This window comes from Sinohyriopsis cumingii, chromosome 4 (assembly GCF_028554795.1).
Source record: "Sinohyriopsis cumingii isolate HCF-2022 chromosome 4, ASM2855479v2, whole genome shotgun sequence".
Classification (NCBI taxonomy): Eukaryota; Metazoa; Mollusca; class Bivalvia; order Unionida; family Unionidae; genus Sinohyriopsis; species Sinohyriopsis cumingii.
In genome coordinates, this window is record NC_142964.1 from 65456617 (window position 1) to 65483688 (window position 27072).

The window sequence follows — 27072 nt, forward strand, 5'->3', positions numbered from 1 at the left end:
GATGTAAGCACATTGTGTAGAAAGCAGCCTTTCTGTTAACAGGCATACACCTGTAATTTACACCCAAAGTTTGGTTGCAACACTGAAAAAGTCAATAATGGACTTCCAGCAGACCTCTGAATTTTAGATCATACACTGAAAATCAGAAGCTTGGACATACAATAAGAATAAATTGTGACCATTTTTGTGTATACCTTTCATTATCTTTTGTTTTGCGAGTTTGAACAACTGATTCACCATGATTTAAAGTACAAAGATGTACAGCTGCCGCAGAAAATAAATCAACGAATAAGAATGATCGTTCAAAAGGATTTGCGCATTTTTTAATGCTCTCTATAATCAGGTCCATGCACAATTATAAATACCATACTTCATGTATTTTTTCATACCCTTTAATTTTTCATACACGATTCAGTTATCAAAATAATAATTATTAAAATGTATCATAATTTTTCAAACATATCACTTTGTATTTTTAACAAAAATCCATTAAATTATCAGACATAAAAGTTCTACTAAGATTAACATTTTATTACAAATCTATTCTACGATATACCCCACTAGAATCTTTTTTGTCGAGTTCGAATAACAAGTAATGCATATGATTGCTTGTCCTTATAACATCTCCTGTATGGACAATGGCTTCAATAGCACATTGACATATTTTCATTTCCCTACTTGCAGCCTCACTGATTTGACATCTTCTGTCGATTCTTGCACTCAGTCTGGTTTCAAGTGGAATAACCAAAGCGCTAAGCATATTTAATTACCATGTAAATAACACTGCATAGCCATGTGGTTGTTGTGACAATGTACATCATAATTAATACAAGAATGAATTGTTAATTTAGCAGTGTTTATTGATAATGGAATATAGCAGGGTCATAATACATGAGGATTATCACAATCGTCAGGTAACAGTCTTTTTTCTCTTTGCAAAAGCTACAAAAAACCACTCTGAATAAATACGATGTTGTACATTGAAAAAATTTTGTTTCATCTCTCTCTCACTCTCTCACACATGCACACATTAACCAAAACATGATTTCAAGTTTATTTTTTATTGCAATTTGATAATGAGATTACTGTTGCTGTAAAATTACAAGCTGCACTTAATTTTTACAATGTGGTCTCATATTGTTGCGTACAATTTACCAATAAATATTACCCGTAACTAATACATGTTCAAATCATGTTAATCATTTCGCCAACATTACACAACAGCTACATATGTTCTAAATGCAGACGAGCTTGCACATTGAGACATAATCCTCTTTCTCTTGTTCACTAATAACAACAACTTTTATTTTTATTGTAATTAGATTCTTGAGTTGAGAGCAGAATGAGACAGAAAAAATACATTTACTTTGTACATTTGTACCGTTAGGTTGTCGAGTAGCGTGTGTTCCACAGAACTTGTTCAGGTACAATCCCATTATTTTTTGTACACGGTCAGTTAAACCAACTGATAATTATTTATTTTAAATATAATTTTTCAGACAGTGAAATTATAAATTATTTTTCCATGTACAAAAAATAACATGAAATACGTTATCTGATTGGTCATGTGTTGTAAACCACCCAATAGCAAACAGTTTTATTTCGATTACATGACATAATGATATGAAAAGAAACTTTCAAACACTCGTTTGTCAATTAATTTTATATTTTTCAAGGACTGAGGCTAATCTTCAAGTACTTTTCAACGTAAAAATGATTTTCAAGTACTTTTCAAGGATGAATCAAAATTCAAATACTTTTCAAGGTACCATACGAACACTATAAGATAAGACATGGTTACACATCAATTCACATGGCATGTTTTTACCTAAATGATTACTTGCTTGGGAAACAACTGCTTTATCTGCATAGCTGATATGCTCAAGTGACCATATAAAGCAGCAAGAAACCCCTGTTTGGTTAGAAAACACCTGGCTGTTGACTGCATACAGCAAGTAACCATTTAAAGCAGCAGGAAACCCCTGTTTGGTTAGAAAACACTTGGCAGCTGAATTCCTACAGCAGGTGACCATTTATAGTAGTAAGAAACTGCTATTTGGTTAGAAAACACCTGGCTGTTGACTGCAAACAGAAGGTGAACATTTAATGCTGGACTTTCACAGAGGAAATACCAAAGGGAGAAGGGGAATGGCCATTTAGACCTGGTGACCATTATGGCAGGTGTGATTCAAGGTTATTTAGTGCTGTGGCAATTGGACTAAAGTGCCTTGTTTATGAATACATCAAGGTAGCCAACCCAGGCTGATCTGATTTGATTCTGATCCATTTGGTTATGAGCCCAGCATGCTGACTGACCAATAACCCAGCGTTGTTACTGCCTCAATCAGCCGAATCTTACAACAAGCCTGAGGGCACATCAACACATCAGGCCTATTCAACATCCCTGAGCCCACAGGGGGTATTCTTACCCTGGAAGTGACAAAAAAAAGCCAACAGAAATTGCAAGACTTAATAACTTGCAGACACAGCTAAATGAAACTTTTTATCAGACACGATGATGCATATGAGATGGGCATGGGGTTAAAGAAAAATCTTGTGTGCTCTCTAAGACTACGTGGCCATGTATCTACCCTGCACCAAAGAAGCACAACAATTACAGCAATGGTAATGGCTTCAATGTTCTTTACAGCATATTCGAACCCCCAACCCCCAACTAACCCCCAATCCCCAGACAATGGCCTTGGGATCAAAATTAAAATCCATCACACATGTGATGCTTCTTTCTGCTATCACTCCAATTGTACATTTTGGTCAAAAATATCTGAAATGTCATAATTGTTTTTGTACATTTCACATCTGACACCCCACCCCACACTCATGGATTCCTGGGGTGAGAACCATGGATAACAATTCTCTTACAAGTGTTAACTGCAAGAACAATGTAACTGCAAAGTTTTGTGAATTTCAACTCAGCAGTTTAGGAGATGTTTTAAGAGACTGATGGACAAATGGATGTACAGAGAGAATGGACGGTAACACACTATTACCTTCTGAAGTGTGAGAATAATGAGAAAATAGGTTTGCATGGTGAGAGGTTCCCAGAAAATTTGGTTATTCTCATTAGTTATTAGCACCCATTCCCATCTTCAAGGTATGCTGGGAGTTAGTCACATACACTTAGCACTGGATATTGGTTAATAGCTTGATCAAAAGGGGGGGGGGTTGCTTATTAGGACATATGCTATTATTTCACTGAATAAGTGTCTGATGATTCTGCCATTGTTCATTTGATAGATTTTTAACTCTATTGGAGCAATTTTTTCCTCAAACATAACATTAGTTGCTTCCTCTGAAGCAATTGGGGATGGGAGGGTACTAAAATTGTTGTTAGCTACAAATGGCTTTGCAGATCCAAATTGAAACACTTTGTCCATTTTAAAGGAAATTGTCTTTTGAAGAAAAAAAAACAGACATGTCAGTTGTTTGTAGTAAAATGTGGATGCATTTACATATGGATTTTTCAACAAGTAATTAGAACAAATTAGCTCCTACAGAAATCTTTTGATACTGTCCCTCTTTTAACATAAAATACTATAAATTTATTCTAAATAATTTCACAATCAACATGGAGAATACATATGGGAACCAGTCAATTTAATTAGAATCAATCTCTTTCTGGGTTCGCATTCCGAATATGGGAATGGAAAATCTTTTAGTATATTTAATCCAGCAAACTCGAAATTCACCCCAAAATAAGTTTTTTCACAATGTCAATCAAGATGATGTGAAAAATATAAGCCATGGATGTAACTCACCTTTCCAGAGAATCCAGATCATTATCCTCTCCATCCAGACTCGGTGTCAACATGAGTTCCGAGTTTGGCACAGATCCAACAAGATTGGCATACAATTCTGGAGTTTTCACGAGCTTGCTTGTCTTGCTCATCAAGGACCCTTGCATGACCTCCCATTGCCTCTTGGCATTGTTGATGGCCAGTCTCTTTTTCTCCTGAAATAATTCAAGGAATGATGTAACATGCACAAACAAATATAATTATTTCTAGCATTGTTAGCATCATTTGTGTGCAAAAGTAAATTATTATTCCCTGTGAAAATCATACACAGAACATTTATATTTCTATTGCGTACTGATGCGCCCTGCATGATGAATGCTTGTTGGAATGTGCCCAGCATGTTTAATTGTAGTTGGAATGTGCCCAGCATGTTTAATGGTGGCTGGAATATGCCCAGCATGTTTAATGGTGGTTGGAATGTACCCAGCATGTTTAATGGTGGTTGGAATGTGCCCAGCATGTTTAATGGCGGTGGGAATGTGCCCAGCATGTTTAATGGTGGTAGAAATGTGCCCAGCATGTTTAATGCTGGCTGGAAGTGGGCTAGGTTAATTACCGTAGGCACTTGCTTATAAGTCAAGTCAAACTGCAAACAAAGATCCTGATCTGCCATAGCATAACACACCAGCAGATCAGAGTCTATGCTGGATATTCTACTGATAACTCATAACAAACTGCATGGACCCATATCTGCCGGCACATTATGTGATGGCAGATCTGGGTCTGTGCAATTTGCAGTTGGAATCATCTTATAAGCAAGTATATATGGTGGGTTGTATTATATCCTTGCTCATACTCAACTGGGTTAAAAGAATTTTCAAGAATCTGAGATAAAACTAATTTTTCTTTCCTTTCTTCTTTTCAATTGCTGGGTATTGAAACTACATGTGCTATTCCTTAGAGTCTCCAACATACAAAATCTGTAACAAAAGTATTTTCTTGGATGTTAACAGATTTACAAAACAGATTCAAAACCAAATTCTTTATCTTGGCCTTTTGACCCTGAATATCGAAACTTATTAAAGTGTCATCATTCAATGTGTTCATCAGATATATCCATATGATGGGTTTGATAAAAAAAATATTCATACTTGTTTGTGCTGTCATGCATACCACTTAGCACAATCCTGTTAAAAAAACAACAAGACTTTTGTCTTTAAAATCATTCACAATTTTTTTTATTCAAAGAAGCTAAATAAAAAGTCTTCTATGAATTCATCTGTACATGTGCATGCCATTTGAGTTGATAAAATCAATGAAGTAATAACAGTGGCACTGAATCAATGCAAGCAATGACGTGTGATTGACCCCAAGGTCAATTAGGCCTGCTTAACAAACCTCATTCTCAAATATGAAGATGTGTTGGTGGACATATCTGCTCCACTTTCATTCACAACCAATTAAATATTGCAAGAAGTGTACTAGTGGAAACTCCCTGTAGAGACAATTAAAAGCAGTGGTAACACAATTTTTAAGATGGACACTATGGTGCCATGTTGAGGGACAGATGAGTACCATTTTCATTCAGAACCAGCTACATATTTATATAACAGAGTTTCAGAGAAAAACCCATGTTGATAAGACCATCTGTTCAGGAGAAGTACATGTACTCATAAAATTCAGTTGAATGGCTATAAAAGCAGCCATTTTGGAAGTTAGATCAACTTCATTTTATTGCAAGATAAATCATGTCTTATTTCTAAATGCTGGGATGGTCATCAATACCTACATTTTGCAGCCATTACAAGATTTTTCAAATTTTGGGAGGTCACTTTTTGCATATTTTCATTTAGAACACACTGAATATAGTGAGAGATGCTGTATTAAAAACTCCAAGTCAATATGACCATCCTTTCAGAAGGAGAAGAGATAACAAGATTTTCAATACAGCCACTATCGATCTGCACCATTTTCATTTTGAAATCAACCAGAAGAAGTTTTCACTAAAAACCGTGACTATTGGGCCATCAGCCATCTGTTCAGGAAAAGTAGCTATTATAACATTTTCAATATGACTACCATATGTAACCATATATACAAACAAAAGAACTTGTCTTTAAAAAAAAACTTCTGCCATTCAGTACTGGTCTCATAACTGGTCTCATAGCAGTGGTCTTTCAAGACTGGTTTTATCATAAAAAGGAAAGTTTGGCTACCCTAACAGATTTGGACCACCTTGACTAGCTACACTAACAGATCCAGACCAGCTTGGTTGGCTTTGCTAATAGATTTGGACCACCTTGATTGGCTACACCAACAGGTCTAGACCAGCCTGACTGGCAATGCCAATAGATTTGGACCACCTTGACTGGCTACACCAACAGGTCTAGACCAGCCTGATTGGCAATGGTAATAGATTTGGACCACCTTAATTGGCTACACCAACAGGTCTAAACCAGCCTGATTGGCTATGCTAATAGATTTGGACCACCTTGACTGGCTACACCAACAGGTCTAGACCAGCCTGATTGGTTATGCTAATAGATTTGGACCAGCTTGATTGGCTACACTAACAGTTCTAAACCAGCTTGATTGTTCAATAAGTAATTTTCTCTATTCTGACTTCAACAATACTTTCAAATGCAATATCTGAGTACATTATAGCAAAGTCAACCTTAGTGCAAACCTCAACAGAATGGACACCTACTCATGCATGACATTATTAGCCCATTGTACTATGGATGTAAAATCAATGAGTGAACAGATGAACTTGTGGAAGTGACCTCAAGATAATGTTCTGATTGATAATTCATAATTTGCTATTTTTTTTAATATCCCTCAGTGTTGGAACAGAGTCATATTATACATAGTTTGATCATGTACTGGAATAAAATTAATGTACTGTATTTAATATATCATTGACATAGCACAGATCACAAGTCCACATCAGTCTTCATTTCGCAGGTAAAAACTACCACCAATCATAATTTATTCTTTGTCCACTGGTGATTTGCTGCAACATTTTTTCACTAATATGCTTTAAAAAAATATACTATAATTTTATAATGCTGAAAGATTTTGATTAACATTAATGAATTACTGAAATACATGTAGATAGTTTATAATGCATTAAACCTGCATGACAACTTCACACAGCATGAGTTAGTACTCCTCTTCTACGGGATGTGATGACGACATACTTAACTGTAGACAAAAATGCAAGGTATTATCAAACAGAGCAAAGCCTAATCTTTTTCTAAATAATGTTGAGTAATATAAATTTTCTTTGTTCATTACAAAGATCCATCTGAAAAAGCAGAAATTCTGAGACCCAATTTTTCAGAGTAAATGACAATGCCAGTACTAGATTTAGATATGGATTTTAGTCTTCCTTTTGTTGGATCAAAAAATCAGTTTGGTCAAAGTAGCACAGTTGGTATAACCTTTGCAAAAATCAGGATACATCTGATATTTGTCCAAGAGTATAGCTAGAGGACTGGAATCTTGGACAAAACCATTCTCAAGCAACTTTCTGAAGACATGCAATCGACTATCAATAAAACAACCAAGCACAATTAGATTTTCTTTCATCTGCTAAAGAGAAATGAAGGATTGTTTTAACCCACCCCTGAAATGGGTAACAACTCTAAAATTCTCTCAGGGCCACCGAGTAAACCAGCAATAATACAAACAGTTTTTATTCTCTACACATTATGTACTACATGTGGTATATCCCATTCAAATCCTATTGTATATGTAAGCATGAATAGGGCTTAACAACACATCAGCACAATCCCAGCTATATAGTGCCTAGTAAGTTCAGGCATCCAAAAAAGGCATACAAAACAATGAAAAAGCAAAAAGAGTAAAATCCTAAAAAAAACAATAAGTGAGATATTTTATATAAACTGTTTTTCATTTAATATTTCTATGACCTTAGCTGAAAATGGGAAAATGTTATTTCCATTTTCTACCTCTAATAATGTGCAGAAGACACATCTGTCTATTCTACATTGACAAGCCTGAAGAAAAGAAGAAAGAAAAAAAAAGGGGGGGGGTTCTACAGAAGAATATGAAACAAATCTGAAATGATAAATTTCAATCAAAAGGAGGTATGGAGAATGGCCATCCATTGTATGGTATCAAATGAGTATACATTACATGTTAATTACATTCAATTAACAGAAAATTCACTTTCCACAGTAATGCATACCAATACTTAACAAATAGGATAGAGAGCTTATAAATAAATCAATTAACTCAAACACTAAATGTCATGATGCCAACAGAATATTTGAGAAAGTGAATCATAAACAAACAGTAAAACAAATACTTACAAGAATCATTGCTGAGATAAGCATTTTATGTCACTAAACTCTTCCTCACCCTGAAGATTTATAAAATCATTTAAGATACTCCCAGAACTTTCTTGGATGCCCAACATATAGCTTTTGCATTAAATGCAAACATAACAGGAACATTTTCCAACAGTCACTGTTGATACACTTTGGGCTCCTGTATTGACATTGATTGACTGCTTGGGTTTTCTTGATAAATATTGTAGATAAAAAAATGACCGATTCCAAAGAAAAACTAGCTTCAAAAGTTTACTCCAAAAGAAAGAATATACAACTCAAAAGGAACCTATAATAATGTTTTGACTGAAACAAGCTATAATGCCATGCCCCATATAATGTTGATATAATGCACAATTCAGGTTTGTATATAAATACTTAACAGTCAATATTTAATGATTTTTAAATTGCTAGCTGCTCTAACAATAGTAAAATATTGACAGCTGGATTCAAATGAATGTAGTCTAATGAAATTTACCCCGACAAACTATGATCAATTACTGCAATTATCAGACCAGAAATAGCTTATTCACATCAACAACAGCTGATACAAATTTGTCAACAGACGATTGAATGTATGAAAAATGAGTGAATTGATGAAATTTAATGAACAAATGAACAAACAAATCAATGAATGAATAAAGACTGGATGGCTCAATGGATGACGAAACGAAAATAAATGAATATCAAGTGAAACCAAAGTATAACAACTACTCAGGGAACCAGTAAAAGGCGGTCTTCATTATGATACAGGTAAAACTGAAATCCAATGGCAAACTGCTGAGATCCAAATCTGCCATAATATTATGTGCCAGCAGATCTGTGTCGATGCAGTTTGTTAGGGATAATCAGTAGAACAAACAATATAGACCCTGATTTGCTGACATTATGATATGGCAGAAGAGGGTCTATGTTGTGTGGATATGGAATCAACATGAAAAATGGAATTCAAGGAACAAATAGTTAAATAAATATAAGATTCAATGAATACATTTAAAAAATTACTGAAAAATGAATCAATGTGTTTCATTGCAGTATGATGAATGAATGAATGAATGAATGAATGAATGAATGAATGAATGAAAAAATACAAAAATAGCCACTTTAATTTATGTATTAAAAAAAATACACCCACAAAATGCATGATATACTTTGTCATACAGGTTTCTAACTGCATCCACAAAGGTCTATGAAAATCTATATTTGTTGTTATAAGTGTGGATCCTGGAATTCCATGAAGCTATGATGTAGCTCAGTGGTCAGCATGCCAGACATGTGACTGAAAAGGGTGTAGGTTTGAATCTTACCATTGGATCATACTGAGTCTGATAATGTGGCCAAGTCATTTACTCTGGATTCAAGTAACCTACTTGTATTGCTGTGCCATAAAACACCAATACATACCATCTTTCAACAAGAGATGACAAAAAATCACTGGTCTGGTATATGGTCTTGAATTCACAACCACCACACTCAGAGATCTTCCTTCTAATTCAATCATAATCTTAAATCCACAACCACCACACTCAGAGATCTTCCTTCTAAACCAACCATAACCTTGAATCCACAACCACCACACTCTGAAATATTCCTTTCAAACCAATCATACTCTTGAATCCACATACACCACACTGAGATCTTCCTTCTAAACCAACCATAACCTTAAATCCACAACCACCACACTCTGAAATATTCCTTTCAAACCAATCATACTCTTGAATCCACATACACCACACTGAGATCTTCCTTTTAAACCAATCATAATCTTGAATCCACAACCACCACGCTCTGAAATATTCCTTTCAAACAAATCATACTCTTGAATCCACAACCACCACACTCCAAGATATTCCTTTCAAGCCAATCATAATCTCAAATCCACAACCCCCAGACTCCTTCCAAGATATTTCTTCCAAACCAATTATAATTTTGAATACACAACCACCTGAACCAATCATAATCTTGAATCAACAACCACCACACACTGAGATATTCCTTGCAAACCAATTTTAATTTTTAATCTACAACCACCACACACTGAGATATTCCTTGCAAACCAATTTTAATTTTGAATCTACAACCACCACACTCCAAAATAACCCTTTCAAGACAATCATAATCTCAAATCCACAACCGCCAGACTCAGAAATATTCCTTTTAATGCACCCACCTAACAATCTCAGCTAAGTAACTGACATACCTCACAGAGAAAAAAGTTACAAAGTGCAAAAGTGGTTGCAGCTGCAGTACATAGCCTATATATTTTACACCAAGGAAATTTTACAGAAATCAAGATAATATATGAATGTGTATAAATGTTGATTAGTAATATTTTGTTTTACTGACTTTTAGAAATCATAATAAATTGATCTTTACAAACAAAAAGTAACATATAAATTGACTGAAATTTAAATTCTCTAAGAAGGTTAAAAAAATAAATAAAAATATGAAAGCAAGAAGGGAAATGCAAAAGGTCAATGAATATGATTGATAATATAAGTAACAAGGTCAATGATTATGATTGACACTCCTATTAAGGTCAATGAATATGACACTCCTACTAAGATCAATGAATATGACTGACACTCCAAGAAGGTCATAGAATATGATGACACTCCTATTAAAAAGGTCAGTGAATTTGATTGACACTCCTATTAAGAAGGTCAATGAATATGATTAAACACTCCTATTAATAAATTTTATATGCAACTCATAGTAAAAAATGTAAAATACACCTACCACATATGAAAGGTTTTATGTACACAATAAATAAAACAAATGTGGACCTGGACATCATCAAAATCTCTCTGCTTCTTTCTTCATGTACATATAACACAGCTAATTCATTAAAAATTATATCTCTACATAAGTTTCAGAAGTTTTTATTGTCGATGAATTCTTCCAAAAAATGTCTTTACAACCACTGCATCCAGCCAAGAATGGATCAAAAACATCCTACAACATAATGAATAATTAGACCACAAAATGAAACATTTGCTTGGAACTTTGACAAAGACTGGATACCACATCTCTTAACATGTTGTATGACCACATTTTTGGTCTCCCTTCAAACAACATTCACCCACAGTCTATGCCTTCTATACCATACATGTACATATAAGAATGAAATCAATGCAGGTCAACTAGAGACTTCAAACATTTCAAATATTGTAAAATCAAAACTGTTCATGGGGATAAAAGTTTGTGGTTTCAGAGCAAACAGATAAATTTGTACAGATAAAATTTTATGGCATCACATTGTTTATCTTAACACCCAGCAAAAATAATAATATCTTCAGTAGTGGCTTTAATTTGGTGGATATTAGTATCCGAGAAAAACAAAATTAATCCTGCATGTATATTTCTGATTCTGACAGTAAATACAGAACTCATCTATTCGCATGACTGTATATTGATGAGTGTGAATAATCAAAATTGTACTATATCTTGGTTTATATGGCTGAATTATATAATGTACTTGTCACAAAATTCTCACAGGCATACAATGTCTGCAAATGCAGCAATATCTGACTGACAAACTATTGGCAACTAATCTGTTAAAATTATATCAATATTGCCAAAACTTTACAAGGCTTCATTCTTTGCCTTTTAAACAGTAACAATCTGGTGCTATAACTTTATAACTTTATAACTGAGTTGACACCAATGTGGGGGCTAAGGTAGCCAAGATGGTAAAGTGTCATACACATATTCCATGGGTTGTGGGTTAGGCACAAACCCAGGCCAGTCTGGCTTGACTGCCTTTGTCTGTCCTTGGAATGGCACATAGCTCTGATTTCTCTGGCAAGATATGACCAAAAATGTGTTAAACATGCTGTTAAACCAGCCAATCAACCATACATCCATAACAATGATGACATTGCATTGCTATCTCTCATATTTTTCTCCAGAAATGCAAGACAATATAATGTGTGTGTGTGTACAATTTACAGAGTTATATCACAGTTAAGTATGTGTGCACCCTCTTACAAATTTTAAAAAAGAAAAGCATCAAAGATATAAAAAATGCACAAAACTTTGTCATTTCATTCATCACTTTATAATTTCTAAATTTCACCAGGCAGTCCCTAACACTGTCTTTTGCTTCATTCAAACCAAATGGGAGTTTCTTTACTAACATGGTACCATATCTGTGTAATTCATCATCTTCAATATGCCACATCCCTAAGAACACGCTTCCTTAAAGTTACACTTTTTTTAATTTTGTTTAATTATTTTTGAAATTTTAAAACAAGGTATTGTGAATATTTGATGCAGACATTTTTGTCTGAAAATGGACTCGTTGCAGAAACTGGAATAGGATGGTGAATAGTCTGTCTAGTTGTTTACAATGACAGCTTCTGTTTGGTTTGAAAAGCAATCAAGATGTCAACGCTAGAGACCACCTGGAAACAATCATGTTAAAAATTATAAACTGTTGAATGAAGTGTCTAAGTTTTCTTCATTTTTTGTATCCTCGAAGCTTTTCCTGTTTATAATTGGGGGGGAGTATACAAATATACAGGATGGTAAGGGAATACTATTGCAGAGACAATGTATTTAATTATAACATTAACAAGTGAGTCCATCAATTGGACTGACACTCAAATGTTTGAAAAGATCTTACAGGAATCCAAGTCTGTGTTTTCTGTATAACTACAGAGTGCTGAAACCACCTCTGATATTCATGAGTGATAACAAGATTTTCAAGATGGTAAAAGTGGTGGCCATATTGGATGTAAAATCCACACCATTTTCATTTTCAAGCAGATACCATCAGAATTCTTTTTCTAAAAACCAAATATCAATAAGACCATATATTCAGAAGATGTAGTGACAAGATATTTAAAATGACCACACTGGTGATCATATTTGATGCCAAAAGAGTAATGGTCGGCATATATGGAATGTGTGTGCAAAGTTTCATGGCAATTCTCCAAGTAGTTTCAAAGAAGTACCAATAACAACGTTTTGCTAACAAAAGTATGGACAAACAGCTCAACAAGTCTATGACAAGTAGAACAAAAATGCTACAACTGCATCTATGTGGTAAGTTTCTTACAAATAACAGTATGTATGGTATACAAGCAAATTAAAAGCAAATAACTAAAATAAATAAATTACATACCAAGAAATATTTTCACAGAAATGAACAGGAAGTGCATTAGTTATTAAATATATATTATTGATTGTGTGAAGGAGATAACTATTAAACTTGTACATTATTAGCCACATGAGAAAGATGATATAAACAATTACAGGTCCAATATTCATTCTATATAAGATTTCAAAACTGCTTGAAAAATATATTCATGACTGTATTATGACTTATCCAACAAATCAAAAATATCATTCTGGTGGGTCATTCATGTCATGTGAAATAGGACTTGCTTCAATGGCTGATCAATGGTTGATCAATGGCTGATCAATGGTTAGATAAAGTTATGTTAGTGGGATAGTAGTAATTGATTTTAGAAAAGCTTTTGATCTTAATGATTCAATATACTGTTACAAACACTTAAGAGGAGCCATTGTGGTTCATTTTGTAGAGTATTGGACAACTAATCAATGGATAGCTGGTTTGATACTTGCCCAGGCCAGTTGTCTTAGGTACGTCCTTGGGGAGGCACTTAGTTCATATTCCTTCAGCATATATTGAAATTGCCATTAAAACCAACAAAAACCAAAGCAAACTTAAGATCTAAGAGCTGGAACTTAATCTTGAGTTGGTTTGAGTCATATTTAACAAACAGGTTTCAAAGAGTTGATTCTAGGGCAATTATGTAATATCAGAAGAAAAAATTATGCAATATGGAGTTATCCATAAATCAATTAGAGGGCCTCTATCATTTTAGCTATTTTTAAATGACCTGCCACCCACAGGTAAATAGTTGATACAATATCTTCAACAAGCCTGTACACAGATTAAGCTGTATTGTGAAACAATATCCTCAATGGATGAGACTGTATTGTCATACAATATTCTCAATGGATGAGACTGTATTGTCATACAATATCCTCAATGGATGAGACTGTACTGTCATACAATATTCTCAATGGATGAGACTGTATTGTCGTACAATATCCTCAATGGATGAGACTGTCCTGTCATACAATATTCTCAATGGATGAGACTGTATTGTCATACAATATTCTCAATGGATGAGACTGTACTGTCATACAATATTCTCAATGGATGAGACTGTATTGTCATACAATATTCTCAATGGATGAGACTGTATTGTCATACAATATTCTCAATGGATGAGACTGTATTGTCATACAATATCCTCAATGGATGAGACTGTATTGTCATACAATATTCTCAATGGATGAGACTGTATTGTCATACAATATTCTCAATGGATGAGACTGTACTGTCATACAATATTCTCAATGGATGAGACTGTATTGTCATACAATATTCTCAATGGATGAGACTGTATTGTCATACAATATTCTCAATGGATGAGACTGTATTGTCATACAATATCCTCAGTGGATGAGACTGTATTGTCGTACAACATCCTCAATGGATGAGACTGTACTGTCATACAATATCCTCAATGGATGAGACTGTATTGTCGTACAACATCCTCAATGAATGAGACTGTACTGTCATACAATATTCTCAATGGATGAGACTGTATTGTCGTAAATTATCCTCAATGTATGAGACTGTATTGTGGTACAACATCCTCAACAGACTTGTATGCAGATAAAACTGTATGGTGAGATGAATAAAATTCAAAGCATGAGCTTGAATCAATACTAGACAACTCTCAAAATGCTAATGTTTGGTGTGTGGAAAATGGGATGATAATAAATACTAATATAACTAATGTGCTTCTCATAGTAACTAAGCAAAATGATGGCAAACAAAAGTCTCAATATCAATTATAATAATGGTATCTTCCTGATGGTAGTACATGACAAAATTACTTCTCTTGATAACAAACTAAAGTGGTCTCCACACAATCCACACATAACAAAGACAGTAAATTTAAACCTGTGGCTCTTATGAAAACCAAAATAGTACATACCTGTAAAACATATAATTACTTTTTAGAAAAGCTAAATCCAGTTTCAGACTGATTATCGCAATATCATCAGGGATGTAATGAAGGTTTTTATACTAAAATAAAGTACCAGCCAAAGTTTGTATGACAAAAAAAATAACTACTACTGATACAATAAATCTTCTGAATGTACTCACTGGTAAAGAAAGAATATTTAATTAAAAAAAGGCAAACACATTGTTTCAAGTTTCAAATATCACTGTTCCAAATTATGTAAACACCCACAATGGGTAATTTTATAAGTAAAATGGAAAGCAAACAATGCTGAATGAATGCAAACAAAATGCAGAATCAATTCAAATAAAATGATGACGGCAATCTGAAGGAAATAGAAAATGAAAAATGATTTAGAACAATGAATGATAAACAGAAGAGTTAAAAACCAGAGTGTAATCAACAATTACATAGGTCACCTCCACTACTGCTGGTCTCCATGGACTATTGTAAATATTATCATGCAGAAGAAAAATAATTCTAATTAATTTCTTTTTTCAATCTGGTGCTGACAAACTGTGAAACACCTATCAACCTTCCTAACTACCAATCCAGCCACCAACCCATCTACCTACTTACGTCAGTCTTACTATGACTGGACAAAAACAACTGTTCCTTGAGGGGTTGATACTCGACTGGCTGAACAAATTTCCTGGCATTAAAGATGAGACCCTTTTTCTTTTTAATTGCTGAGTTTTGAAACCATGTCTTATATTTTTTAGCAATAACATGATATTCATATTAACCACCATTAGCAGCCATATTGGTTGTGAGATCAACATCATTTTCTTAGAAGTCTTTTGGTTAAAACCCCATGTGAGTATCGCCATTCATTCTGGAGTAGTGATAACAAGATTTTCAAGATGGCTCCCATGGTGGCCATATTTGATGTCAGATCTGTGCCATTTTCATTTAGGTCAAAATAACTATCAGAAGAAGTCCTTTGGTGATGACATATATGTCTATATGACCAGCCATCTAAGAGGAAGAGAAGATGTTCAAAATGGACACCATGGTGGTGAATTTGAGGTCTAATCAGCACCGTGTTAATTCCAAACAACTAGATATAATGCATTAGTTCTGGTAGATATCCCATGTTGATCAGCACAATTTTCATTTAGAATCAACTAGTCATTATAATAAACCTTATAAGTAACACTAACAATATTTTCAAGATGGCAACCACATCTAACTACAGATCAGCAACATTTATATTTAGGATCGATTAGGCAGCAAAGGAAGTCTTTTAGTGAAAACCCGTTGATGATAATGACCGTCCACGCAGGAGGAATAGCAATCACAAGATTTTCAAGATGGCTGATTTGATGGCAATACTGGCTATATGAGAAGAACCATTTTTACTTAGGACCAATAAGACATCATAAAACGTTTTCTGGTGAAAACCCAATACTGATATGACTTTCTGTTCATCAGAAAATTCCATATCAAAAGACTATCTCTTCACAAGAATTAGCAATAACAAGCTTTTCAAGGTAATTGCCATTGTGGTCATATTGTACGTCAGATCTGCAACATTTTCATTTAAGATCAATTAAACTTCATAAGAAGTCATTGAAGTGATAACTTCAAGTCAATATGAATTTCCATGCAAAAGGAGTATTAATAAAAAGATTTTGAAGATGGCTGCAGTGGGACTGTATTGGATGTTTGATTGGCACTAATTCATTGGGGACCAGCTAGACATTATAACAAGTCTTCTGGTAAAAATCACATGTCAATATGACTTTCTACCCAACAGAAGTGGCAACAACAAGGCTTTCAAAATGGCCTGATGCTCACTTGTGGCCATATTGGCTGTCTGCACCATTTTCATTTAAGACCAACCAGATCATGGGATGAATGTGTCTGCATAATTTCATTACAATCCTCCAAGTAGTTTGGAAGTAGTAGCAATAACAAATTTGGGTGAAAGGCTGGAAAGACACTGAACAATGAACACTGGATAACAGACAATGGACAACAGTCCATCCTTTAAGCTCTTATGACCAACAGATTCTTTTATATGATATCAAAGAGGTAAAATACCAAGTAGATAATGCTCTGATTATTTTTGATTTGCATTAATTTTATAAATTTAATGTTCAAAAAATTTGCTTGACAAGCCAATGTCATGGTCCACCTCTAGAAGCCAAAATTTACTGGCTTAAAGTCATAGGCTCTGAGTAACCTTGATGTGACAGCCAACAGTACATAGTTCATGTATCAATAATGAACTGGATTAGCCACTATAAGTAGTGCTCACCTGAAATGCATCTAGTAAGCAGTCCACTGGTATGATTTCTATACTGATCCCCATATACAAGTGACAATTAACCTGTTGAGGGTAGCATATTAAAATATACAACACAGTATACAGTCATTAATACAGCATCTATTCTAGTACAGGCTATCATGGGATCTGTGCTTATTTTTTTAAAAATCATAGAAAAATCAACCAAATGTGCGAAATTTGCACCTAATATTTTCAAGCCCTACCTTTATTTCTTCCTTTACAAAATTCCTATTATCAGGGGTTTTTCCCCGCCCATTTTAACAAATGGAGTGGTAGTTTTCATTCCAAGCTTTCATTTCTAGAATAGACACTGAATATGAGTATAAAAAGTTCACCATTTGATATGAAAAGTTCACCACTGAATAAACATATTTATTCTACTTTCAACTGGACTGGTCGCAAAGGTCATTCTTAGTAGGCTGGGACATACTTAACCCATGTAAGCAAAGCCTATAATGTAGATCACAGTGATCTTTACATTTTAGGGTGCAATAGTAGCACAACTTCATTTAATTATCATGTTTTATGGCTGGAAAATAAACAGCACCCAAAAATTTAACAAACTTCAAACAAAGTCACTGAAGCATAAAATATAGGTCACAGAAGCCTCTTCTAACAAAAAGGCTGTAGAACTTGTCTAGATGTATCTACTTGCCAAGTTTCATTATGTCCAGGTAGCGACAGTATGCATATAACATGCCAAAAACTCATGTGGTCATCAGGCAATGGAAAACATTTACCGAAGCCAATACAAAATGAAATATAGGTCCTGATGAGCCTCTTTTCTCGTAAGGGTTTGGTACTAAAAGAGAAGGGTGGGATAGTAATAGAGGGGAATAACATCATCAACTTCACAATTCTAGCAAGCCTGAGAAATGAACACCAAACACAAGTCAGAGAAGTGTAAAATATCAACCATAATGACCTACTACTGAAATGAGGGAGCAGTGCTTATCAAGATACATTCCCAAGTGTCATGATTCTAAATAGAAAAGGGGGCCCCGAGTGGCCGAGTGGTCTAAAGCGCTCTTCGTTACGGATCACTGCCATCTCACCTCTGTCTGCGGCGGTTTGAGTCTAAGATTCAGCCAATGTGGGTATGTGAGAAAGCTTGCCAGTAGCTTCTCGAGGGTCGGTGGTTCTTTCCGGGGTTTTCCCGGGTTCTTCCTCCACCATTAATACTGGCCGCCATGTATAGCCTATCGTGTGCTGAAAAATGGCGTTAAACCCCACAACAACAACAACAACAACAACAACTAAATAGAAAAGTATGTACATATCATGTCAAACACTTAAGTACCGTAGTCATGAGCTAAATGAAAAAATTAACTTGATCCAGTAAACTGTTAAACATAGGTCAGTGACATTTATGGTATGGGTGTAGTACAAGAGATTTATACAAGCATCCAGTTTAACAATTAAAGCATGCACCATGACAACATCAAATTGAGCCAAAGTCTGTGAAATGTGAAATGTGGGTCACAGTGAGATACATCACCTCACCATGTGTCATGACTCCAGGTTTAATAATTGTATTATGAACTTAATGCAAAATCCTAACATAAACCAATCAAATGTAAATTGTAGTTCACAACAGCATTCTTTTGTTGTAAGGGTGTGGTCCTAACAAAAATCTAATTTTTTTATTCTGGCAGGAAATGTACTTGAGATCAAACTCAAGTCAGTGAAGCATGATATATAGTTCACAGTGACCTACTTTTGTGATGAGGGTGTAGTATTCGTCAAAATACCTCTCCCTAATGAGTTTGATGAATCTGGGTTTTGCTGATGTATACAAGGTGGTTAGGAGCAATGTGCAAAAAAGGTAGGTCACAATATTTGTCTGCTCCTATGGTATGGTTCTAATAGAGTTTGAAGATTCTGCCATGAACATATCTTGAAAATTAAACTTAAGCAGAAAATTTAATCAAAGTCAGTGAAGCAAGCATCCCCTCACAAAGTTTAATGAATTCACATACACACAAACACACACACACACACACACACACACAAAGAATCAAAAAAAACATACTTTGTTAATGAGCTAAATGCAAAACCTTAATGTAAACCAGTAAAATATGATTGTATGTCAGTGACCCTCCTCTGTGATAAGAGTGTGGTACCAACAGAGTTGCATAAAATCACCCAGTTTGGTGGTTCTATTATGAATAGGGCTTGAGAAATAAATTTAAAACAGAACATTTAATCAAAGTCAGTGAAGTGTAAAATAAAGGTTACACTGACCTACATAATAGTTTGGGTGCAGTAATTATTAAAATGCATCCCCTCACCATGTTCCATAATTCCATGTATACTAGTATTTTGCATAGTGTACAAGAAACTAGAGCTAATCACAAATGTTTAACCCAAGAATGCTAATCTAATGTACATGTATAAAGAGTTATCCCCTCCCCTGAGGCATGGATAGGTGCTATGAAACCCACTCCAAACTGCTGCCTAGGACATAGGAAGAAAGAATGATTAAGAGTGTGCATACTATGCTTTTATTTGCATGGATGCATAGTGTGCATACTATGCTTTTATTTGCATGGATGCACAGTGTGCATACTATACTTTTATTTGCATGGATGCATAGTGTGCATACTATACTTTTATTTGCATGGATGCATAGTGTGCATACTATACTTTTATTTGCATGGATGCATAGTGTGCATACTATGCTTTTATTTGCATGGATGCATAGTGTGCATACTATACTTTTATTTGCATGGATGCATAGTGTGCATACTATGCTTTTATTTGCATGGATGCATAGTGTGCATACTATACTTTTATTTGCATGGATGCATAGTGTGCATACTATGCTTTTATTTGCATGGATGCAGAAGCTGATGTTGATACTGGTTAGTACAACAGCTTACCTCTACTTCACAGAGGTGAGCCAATTATGACATCATAGCTAACATGCAAACATGAATGGAATTCAAATGGAACACTAATGAAATGAAGAATAAATGCAAAAGAAGCAAATATGAAATATAAATGACATGCAAGTTTCATGAAATTACCATTTTTAAGATCTGTAAATGATACGTTTCACTACAGAGAATCTGTCAATACACCAAATGTACACTCAATTATTGCTGGAAATGTCAAAATTCCTAAACAAAGCACAGAACAATTTAGCAAAATTAACTGCTATAGAACTACCTTACAAAAGAAATTAAGCAAGCCCCCCTCAATTTCCACATTTTAAAAGAGTTATTACATGGATAAAATAAAACCTTAAATATGAAGTCAAACCTTCCTGCTCCCCCAATTTATTGTAGTAACATCCATCCATGGTGCATTTATTTGTAATTGCTTTCTTGCCACATATAGAGAGATAGAGAGTGAGAGAGATAAAGACAAAACAAAAGAGACAGACAGACAGACAGACAGAGAACATACACTAGGATACTTTGTCTTTATGAGTGGTAATAATTTGAAGATTTTGTACAGAGCTGATGGCATCAAGGAAGATTAGTTATCTGTACTTAGCTAACTCTGCTTCATTTAAAAAATATTGTCTTCTTCATCTTATTAAAGACCAATCCTTCTGCCAACAAAATCCTGGACTCTTAAGACAGGTGGTCTTTAATAGCTGTGGTCTTTCAAGACAGGTTCTACCATATCATTATTATTATTATTATTATTATTATTATTATTATTATTATCAGCAATGAACTTTTCGTTTCTTCCTTAACTTATGATCTACAAGAATATGTCAAAAAATATTTTTCTTATATTTTTGCCTTCCTTTAAATTCTTTTAGTGACACAAGAATGGAGTGAATGATAAGAAAGGTGTGTATTATACAATCGGATCTATCAATGAAACGTATATCACAAAGAACCCAGCTCACTACAACTGTTCCAAGGAGTCTTGAACAGAAGCACTTGTATCCAGAAACCAAAGCTAGGATAAGATGGGCATTCAGGGACCATGATTCGTGTAATGATAATACAGAATGACTCAAATCAAATTCTTTCAAAGGTTTCATCAATACCAGCAACATTGCCAAAACTCTTTAAGTTGAAGAGATCATATTTTTACCATATTCCATCAGAATATGTTAAATTGTTGTTATTGTAAAGAACATTCCAAGTCTAAATCTGAAGACAAGAACATGATTGAAAAGGACCATAGCTCCAAAATGGAGCAAACAAGATCAAAATTAACCCCATAAAATGTATATTGTGGTCTATGGGTCTATATTCTTACCAAATTTATTCTGAATATGTTGAATGGTTCTTGAGCTATACTGGTTTTAAGCAACATTCCCTGTGAAGATCATTAGTTAATTGTCAAGGGCCAGAACTCTGTTAAAAATGGGGTTGAAAAGATAAAACCCATGAAATGCACATCAAGGCTCATGTCACAATGTTTACTGACAATATGTTGAATTGTTTCTGCACTGTGCCAGTTACAAGCAACATCTATTTGAATAAGTCAAGTTATAGTGGCCAATGTTAAGTTAACTGTCAAGGAGCATAAGTCTATCCAAACTGGCATTGAAAAGACAAAACCAATAAATGGAACATCTAATTATCATTGGCATTTCATCTACCAAATAGCATCCATTTATATGTAAAGATTGCAGAGGCCTGGAGATTAGAAAATGTGTGAACAGATAGACAGATGGGCAAATGGGTAGATGGGAAAATGAACAAATGAATAATATAGGTACAGAAGATCAGCAAGATCTCAAGGAAATGATATAGTGATTATGTTATGCAAACTCATTACCAGATCAACTCCTTAAACCTTATAAGATATTTTGCTGTGCAACTTTTCACACATAAGTTAAAGCAACCTTTTTTTTTTGCTGGAGGGTGGCCAAAACATAAAATATTTAAAGGTCGCAGGCCGCATGAGCAAGAACATATGAATAGTAATTAAAATGCATATATTTCAAAAAGAATGCTTATCACAGTTCGAGTTGTTTGGTCTATTTTTAACTCCAAACAAACTACATATACCCACATCTGCTAGTGCTCTGTGGGATAGCAGAATTGGTCTATGCAGTTTGTGTTTGGATCCAATTTATATATGAGTACATAGAGCAACATGTGTCAGTTGGAACCCAGTCTAATTGGTTGTTGGAGGTTAACATAGAAAGAGTTTTTGATAGTGTTTCAATGGGTCAATTATCTCTCATACCTTCATTATTGCCACTTTGTTTCCTTCTTTCTTCTTTTCTTCATCTTTCCTTGCCATTACAAGTGCTATTCTTCTCTCCTCCTCCTGAAATGATAAAATTTAATATAATTATGTCATTTTAACAGACGTGCGCATTTTGTAAAAACTCAAATATCAGACACAAAATTACATGATTTAAAATTTATTGACTGACAATGTACTTGCTCATATTTTGTATGGGGCTCTGGATTGCAGAGTGATCTAAAGCACTTGCCTTTACCAATCACTGCCATCTCACCTCTGCGTGGGTTCAAATCTCAGGCTCAGCCAATATGGGTATGTGAGAAAGTTTGCCAGCAGATTCTCATGGCTCAGTGGTTCTTCCTGGGGTTTTGCCAGGTTCTTCCTCCTCCAGTTATAATGGCCACCATACGAAGCCTATTGTGTACTGATAAACGATGTAAAGCAAAAACAACAAAACCAATGCATTTTGTACAAATTCTGGTATAAACAAAATGAATTGTTTACAAAATATTATATCAATGACAACATACAACAAGACTGATTACCATGATATTGTCTATAAATTTTTCTTTGTATAGCACTGGAAAGTTTCTTCAAGAACTTTCTTAGGAGTTTTCTTAGGAGTTTTCAAAGTTTTCTAAAGTTTTCCAAAGTTTTCTCTTGCAGAAATTGAACTTTATGTGTAGCTTTCTTTATCACTGCATCAAAGGTAGAAGAAAAATATAACTCTGTCACAGCAGCCTTTATCCATGTATAATTTTGTTTATCATTGCTTCAGTAGGTACATACGAACCCTGGCAAGTGATAGGAAAGACTTATAAAAATGGTACTGGCAGCTGCCTTGCTTGGCCCTCAGCATTAGGAGGTTAGTGTTAGGACTGGTCGACCTGGTGTCAGGATAATGTGACTGCGTGGGGCATCATGCTACATGTCTGCGGCATGATGCCCCAGTGCTATACATCACTATAAACTGCCACACTGCAGACACTGTAGCAATATGACTTAAAAGTTTTTAAAGCTATGTAAAAAATCAAAATCACACACATGTACATACTCATTAGGTACAAAAGTAGAAGAGAAATATAACTGGCACATCTGCAAAGGGACTCAATCAGGCAACTACTCGTCCAGGTATCATTTTTGATCCATTCAGTTTTATCCAAGTTTACTTAAAATCTAGTATTATGAAATCAAAAAGTTATATTTATTTCAATTTATTATTTAATATTTGGCAAAATTAAAATTTATTTTTAAGGCAAAGTGACAAATTTAAGGATAAGGATTGCATCCAGGATACCAAATCTTTGTTGTCATCTTTCTGAAACATTATACCAAATATGAATACTCTCCATCAAACAATGAAGATGGAGTTTACACATCAAGGAAAACAGTGACAGACAGACAGACAGACAAACACTAAGGCACAGACAGATGGATGAACATGGCTAATCACAATATATTGACAAAAGTGCAAATATATTGTCACTGGCAGATCTGTTTGAAAAGATGAAGCAATAAACAAAACTATGTCTAAAGACCACATATACACCCTGCCAGTGCCAGTACTAAAAAACTGATGAAGCCTCAGTTCATATCAAGATGCAAGGGCACACATTTAGTCAGACAGGGGCAATAACTCAGACAACTTTAAGAACTAAAATAAAGGGTGAAAATCTAAGCTAACCAAGGACATTTCATACTAAACTTGTTTACAAAGTTGATTACAATCCATTAAGTCCTTAAAAACTTACAGAACAGAAAAGAAATTAGTGACATGAGGGCAAACTTCTAAAGTGTACATCAAAAAGGTCATGGCAGGTGCCCTTATTGATCTTAAATAAAATATTAATTGTTGGTCTAAAATTTAACACTAGTTTAGTATCACCAATTGTTTTTCTAAAGCGTAATACTAATGCAATATTATCAAATGTTAATATAAAAATTAATACTTAGATATTATTACCAAAGTCTGTTCATTCCCAATGTTGAGTGATAAGTACCAAATCATTAAAACTTCCAAATGAAAAATATAGACAGCTAGGAACTTTTACGCCAGTTGTGTAATAAACTGGGTGAATAAATTTTAAAACTGAATCTGCATAAAGTGATCACCTGTGTGCAAAGGCCAGTTCTGGCCATTTCCCATGGGTGACCACTACTGATAGGTTTGACTGTACTTGATTCAAAAACATTCCTAGGCTGAACATCATGGAATGCATCCCAGGGCAAAAAATGGTTGCCTTCATTAGTTGCTTCTTACTATATGCAGGAGGGTGCAATGAGCCTACTTTTCATCTCCAAGCCTGTATGGTGGGAGGGACATACATAAGTAACAATACAATATATGTCACCTCCATAGAACAAGACAAGGTTATAAAATCAAAGGTTCAATTTCATGACCCTATGAAGTAGAAACATAAACTAAATAAATGTATGATTCTTTTGTATAAATATAACTAGGTATTCCTTGACTTTCTTACAGAGGGTGATAGGCCCAAAACTAAACTGGTAAATGTAGCTGCCCTTTCCATGGCTCGTGTGTGAGATCTTTCTGTGCTATGTGGGAATGTTCTCTCAACAATTTCACTTCCACCCAAATAATGGGCTTCATCAAACGTTTGAGTTCCATCAACTGGATCCATTCTATCCACTGTGTTAGATGTTTGTATAGTATGGGCTCCAACACTAGCAAGATCTTTATCAAATGTTGGGGTTCTATGTACAGTGCATGTTCTGCCATTTTTATGGGTTTTATTTGTAACCTGGGCCCTAACACTAATTTGGGCATCATCATTGGTGCAAGCACTATCAATAGTGTGACTTCTCTCTCTATGGTTGCTTCCCCACTTTACGCCTTTCACAAAAACCAAACTGGTTCCCATAATTCTTCAATATGTGACCCATAAATATAACATGACTGTCTTCTTGGGCATGACCTTTGATACTACTATGGTGTCTTCATGACTCTCCAAAAACATTTTTAAATGACACTGAGTTTACAGACACATTCTCAATAACTGGGCATGATTAATTCAAAATCCTTGGTCCCAGAGTAACTGACAAATTTCTAAGCATCTGAATTTAGCTTCATGGTTGCCAAACTATTTGCCGATGCATCATTTTTGCCTGGCTCAGATTTTCTTCATCTTTGATTTATAGATGGCCGGATGGCATATTTTCTTCTATGTGAATATAAACTTCATCAAGATGTAACAAAATTTGATTGTGCTGACATGAAAAGAATCCAATTGCTTGCAACTGCTGAACTAAATCTTTCTGCTTGTTATTAGTTGTTACATTTAGTATCAACTCTCACAACATTGAATACAAGGAACAATGCAAGTCTTTCTGAGCACCATCCTTTCCTTCATACGTCTAATAATTACATGTCATACCAGGTCTGATTTTACATACAATTCTCCCTGGAAACAAGATTATTTTCTAGATATAGAAAATATTTCATGTATATTTTCCCTTGTTGTGTACCAATGTTGGAAATGTAATTATCCAAAGAATAACAAAAAACAAAAACCTTAATGTTCCAAGTCCATATTCACACATAAAGAAAAATAATATACAAAATTTCAGCCATATTTTGAATTCCTCTTTATCCTTGAATAAAACCATGATCACTGTAGAATCCTACCAAAAGTATGGCTACATGTTGTATCATTCACGTGAAAACAAAAACAAATCCTACAGATGTAATATCTGCTTCTCCTATTGTTGTTTAGACTGAGTAAATAATGGACACTGAACATCCTCAAATTAAGTCTAAATCAAGTTCACACAGGAATGTAACTCCTTAAAAAAAGAATCCTTAGCCAGGTTTGATTTCTTAGCAGTTATAATTCATGTTAAAATTCCATATAGTATTGGCCCCATAATTTACCATACAAATTACTGACAATGGCACTTGTGATATTAACCAGAGTTTTAATTCAGGCAGGAAACACATAATCATTAACATTATTCTGCAATTTTGAAACTTCAATAGCCTGATGGGAGAAGCAATTTAACTGATTCAAAGAATGGAGATTCATGCACCCTGAATTTGACCCACAAAACTTAATTCAATAGTCAACTAATAACATTCAAGCAGTGATGGCTTGTGAACCAGACTATTACTAAACCTTTTCAATGAAGATCATGAAATTGCAATTTTCAGTCACTTGCCGCTGAGAATGTCTTTAAAAGATAAGAAATTTCAAAAGAAAGGTAATATTCAATCCCAGTTTGTAACATTTGCCTCAAACACAATTGAATACTTTATTATCACAACACTGTCAACACAGGTTAATTAAATCTTTACAAATTGGAGGGATGAACTACATTATTTGTTACGAATAGCCATCCTTTTTGGTACTTGGTATCCAACCCAGTTAAATTTATAGGAGTATCAGGTCTCAGTAATTGTATTTTAAAATCAT

At 34.5% G+C, this 27072-nt stretch overlaps 1 protein-coding gene across 4 annotated transcripts in view; it reads right to left on the minus strand.

The window, feature by feature from the left end:
- The window catches only part of LOC149801354 (leucine-rich repeat-containing protein 49-like), a 170828-nt gene that overhangs the window by 39462 nt on the left and 104294 nt on the right, over nucleotides 1-27072 (minus strand). For all 4 annotated transcript variants that reach the window (XM_089955411.1, XM_089955409.1, XM_089955408.1 and 1 more), the window contains 2 exons: nucleotides 22640-22723; nucleotides 3777-3970 (listed from right to left, as the gene is read on the minus strand). In XM_089955411.1, the coding sequence (XP_089811537.1) occupies nucleotides 3777-3970; nucleotides 22640-22723 (278 nt within the window). The remainder of the gene's footprint in view (nucleotides 1-3776; nucleotides 3971-22639; nucleotides 22724-27072) is intronic.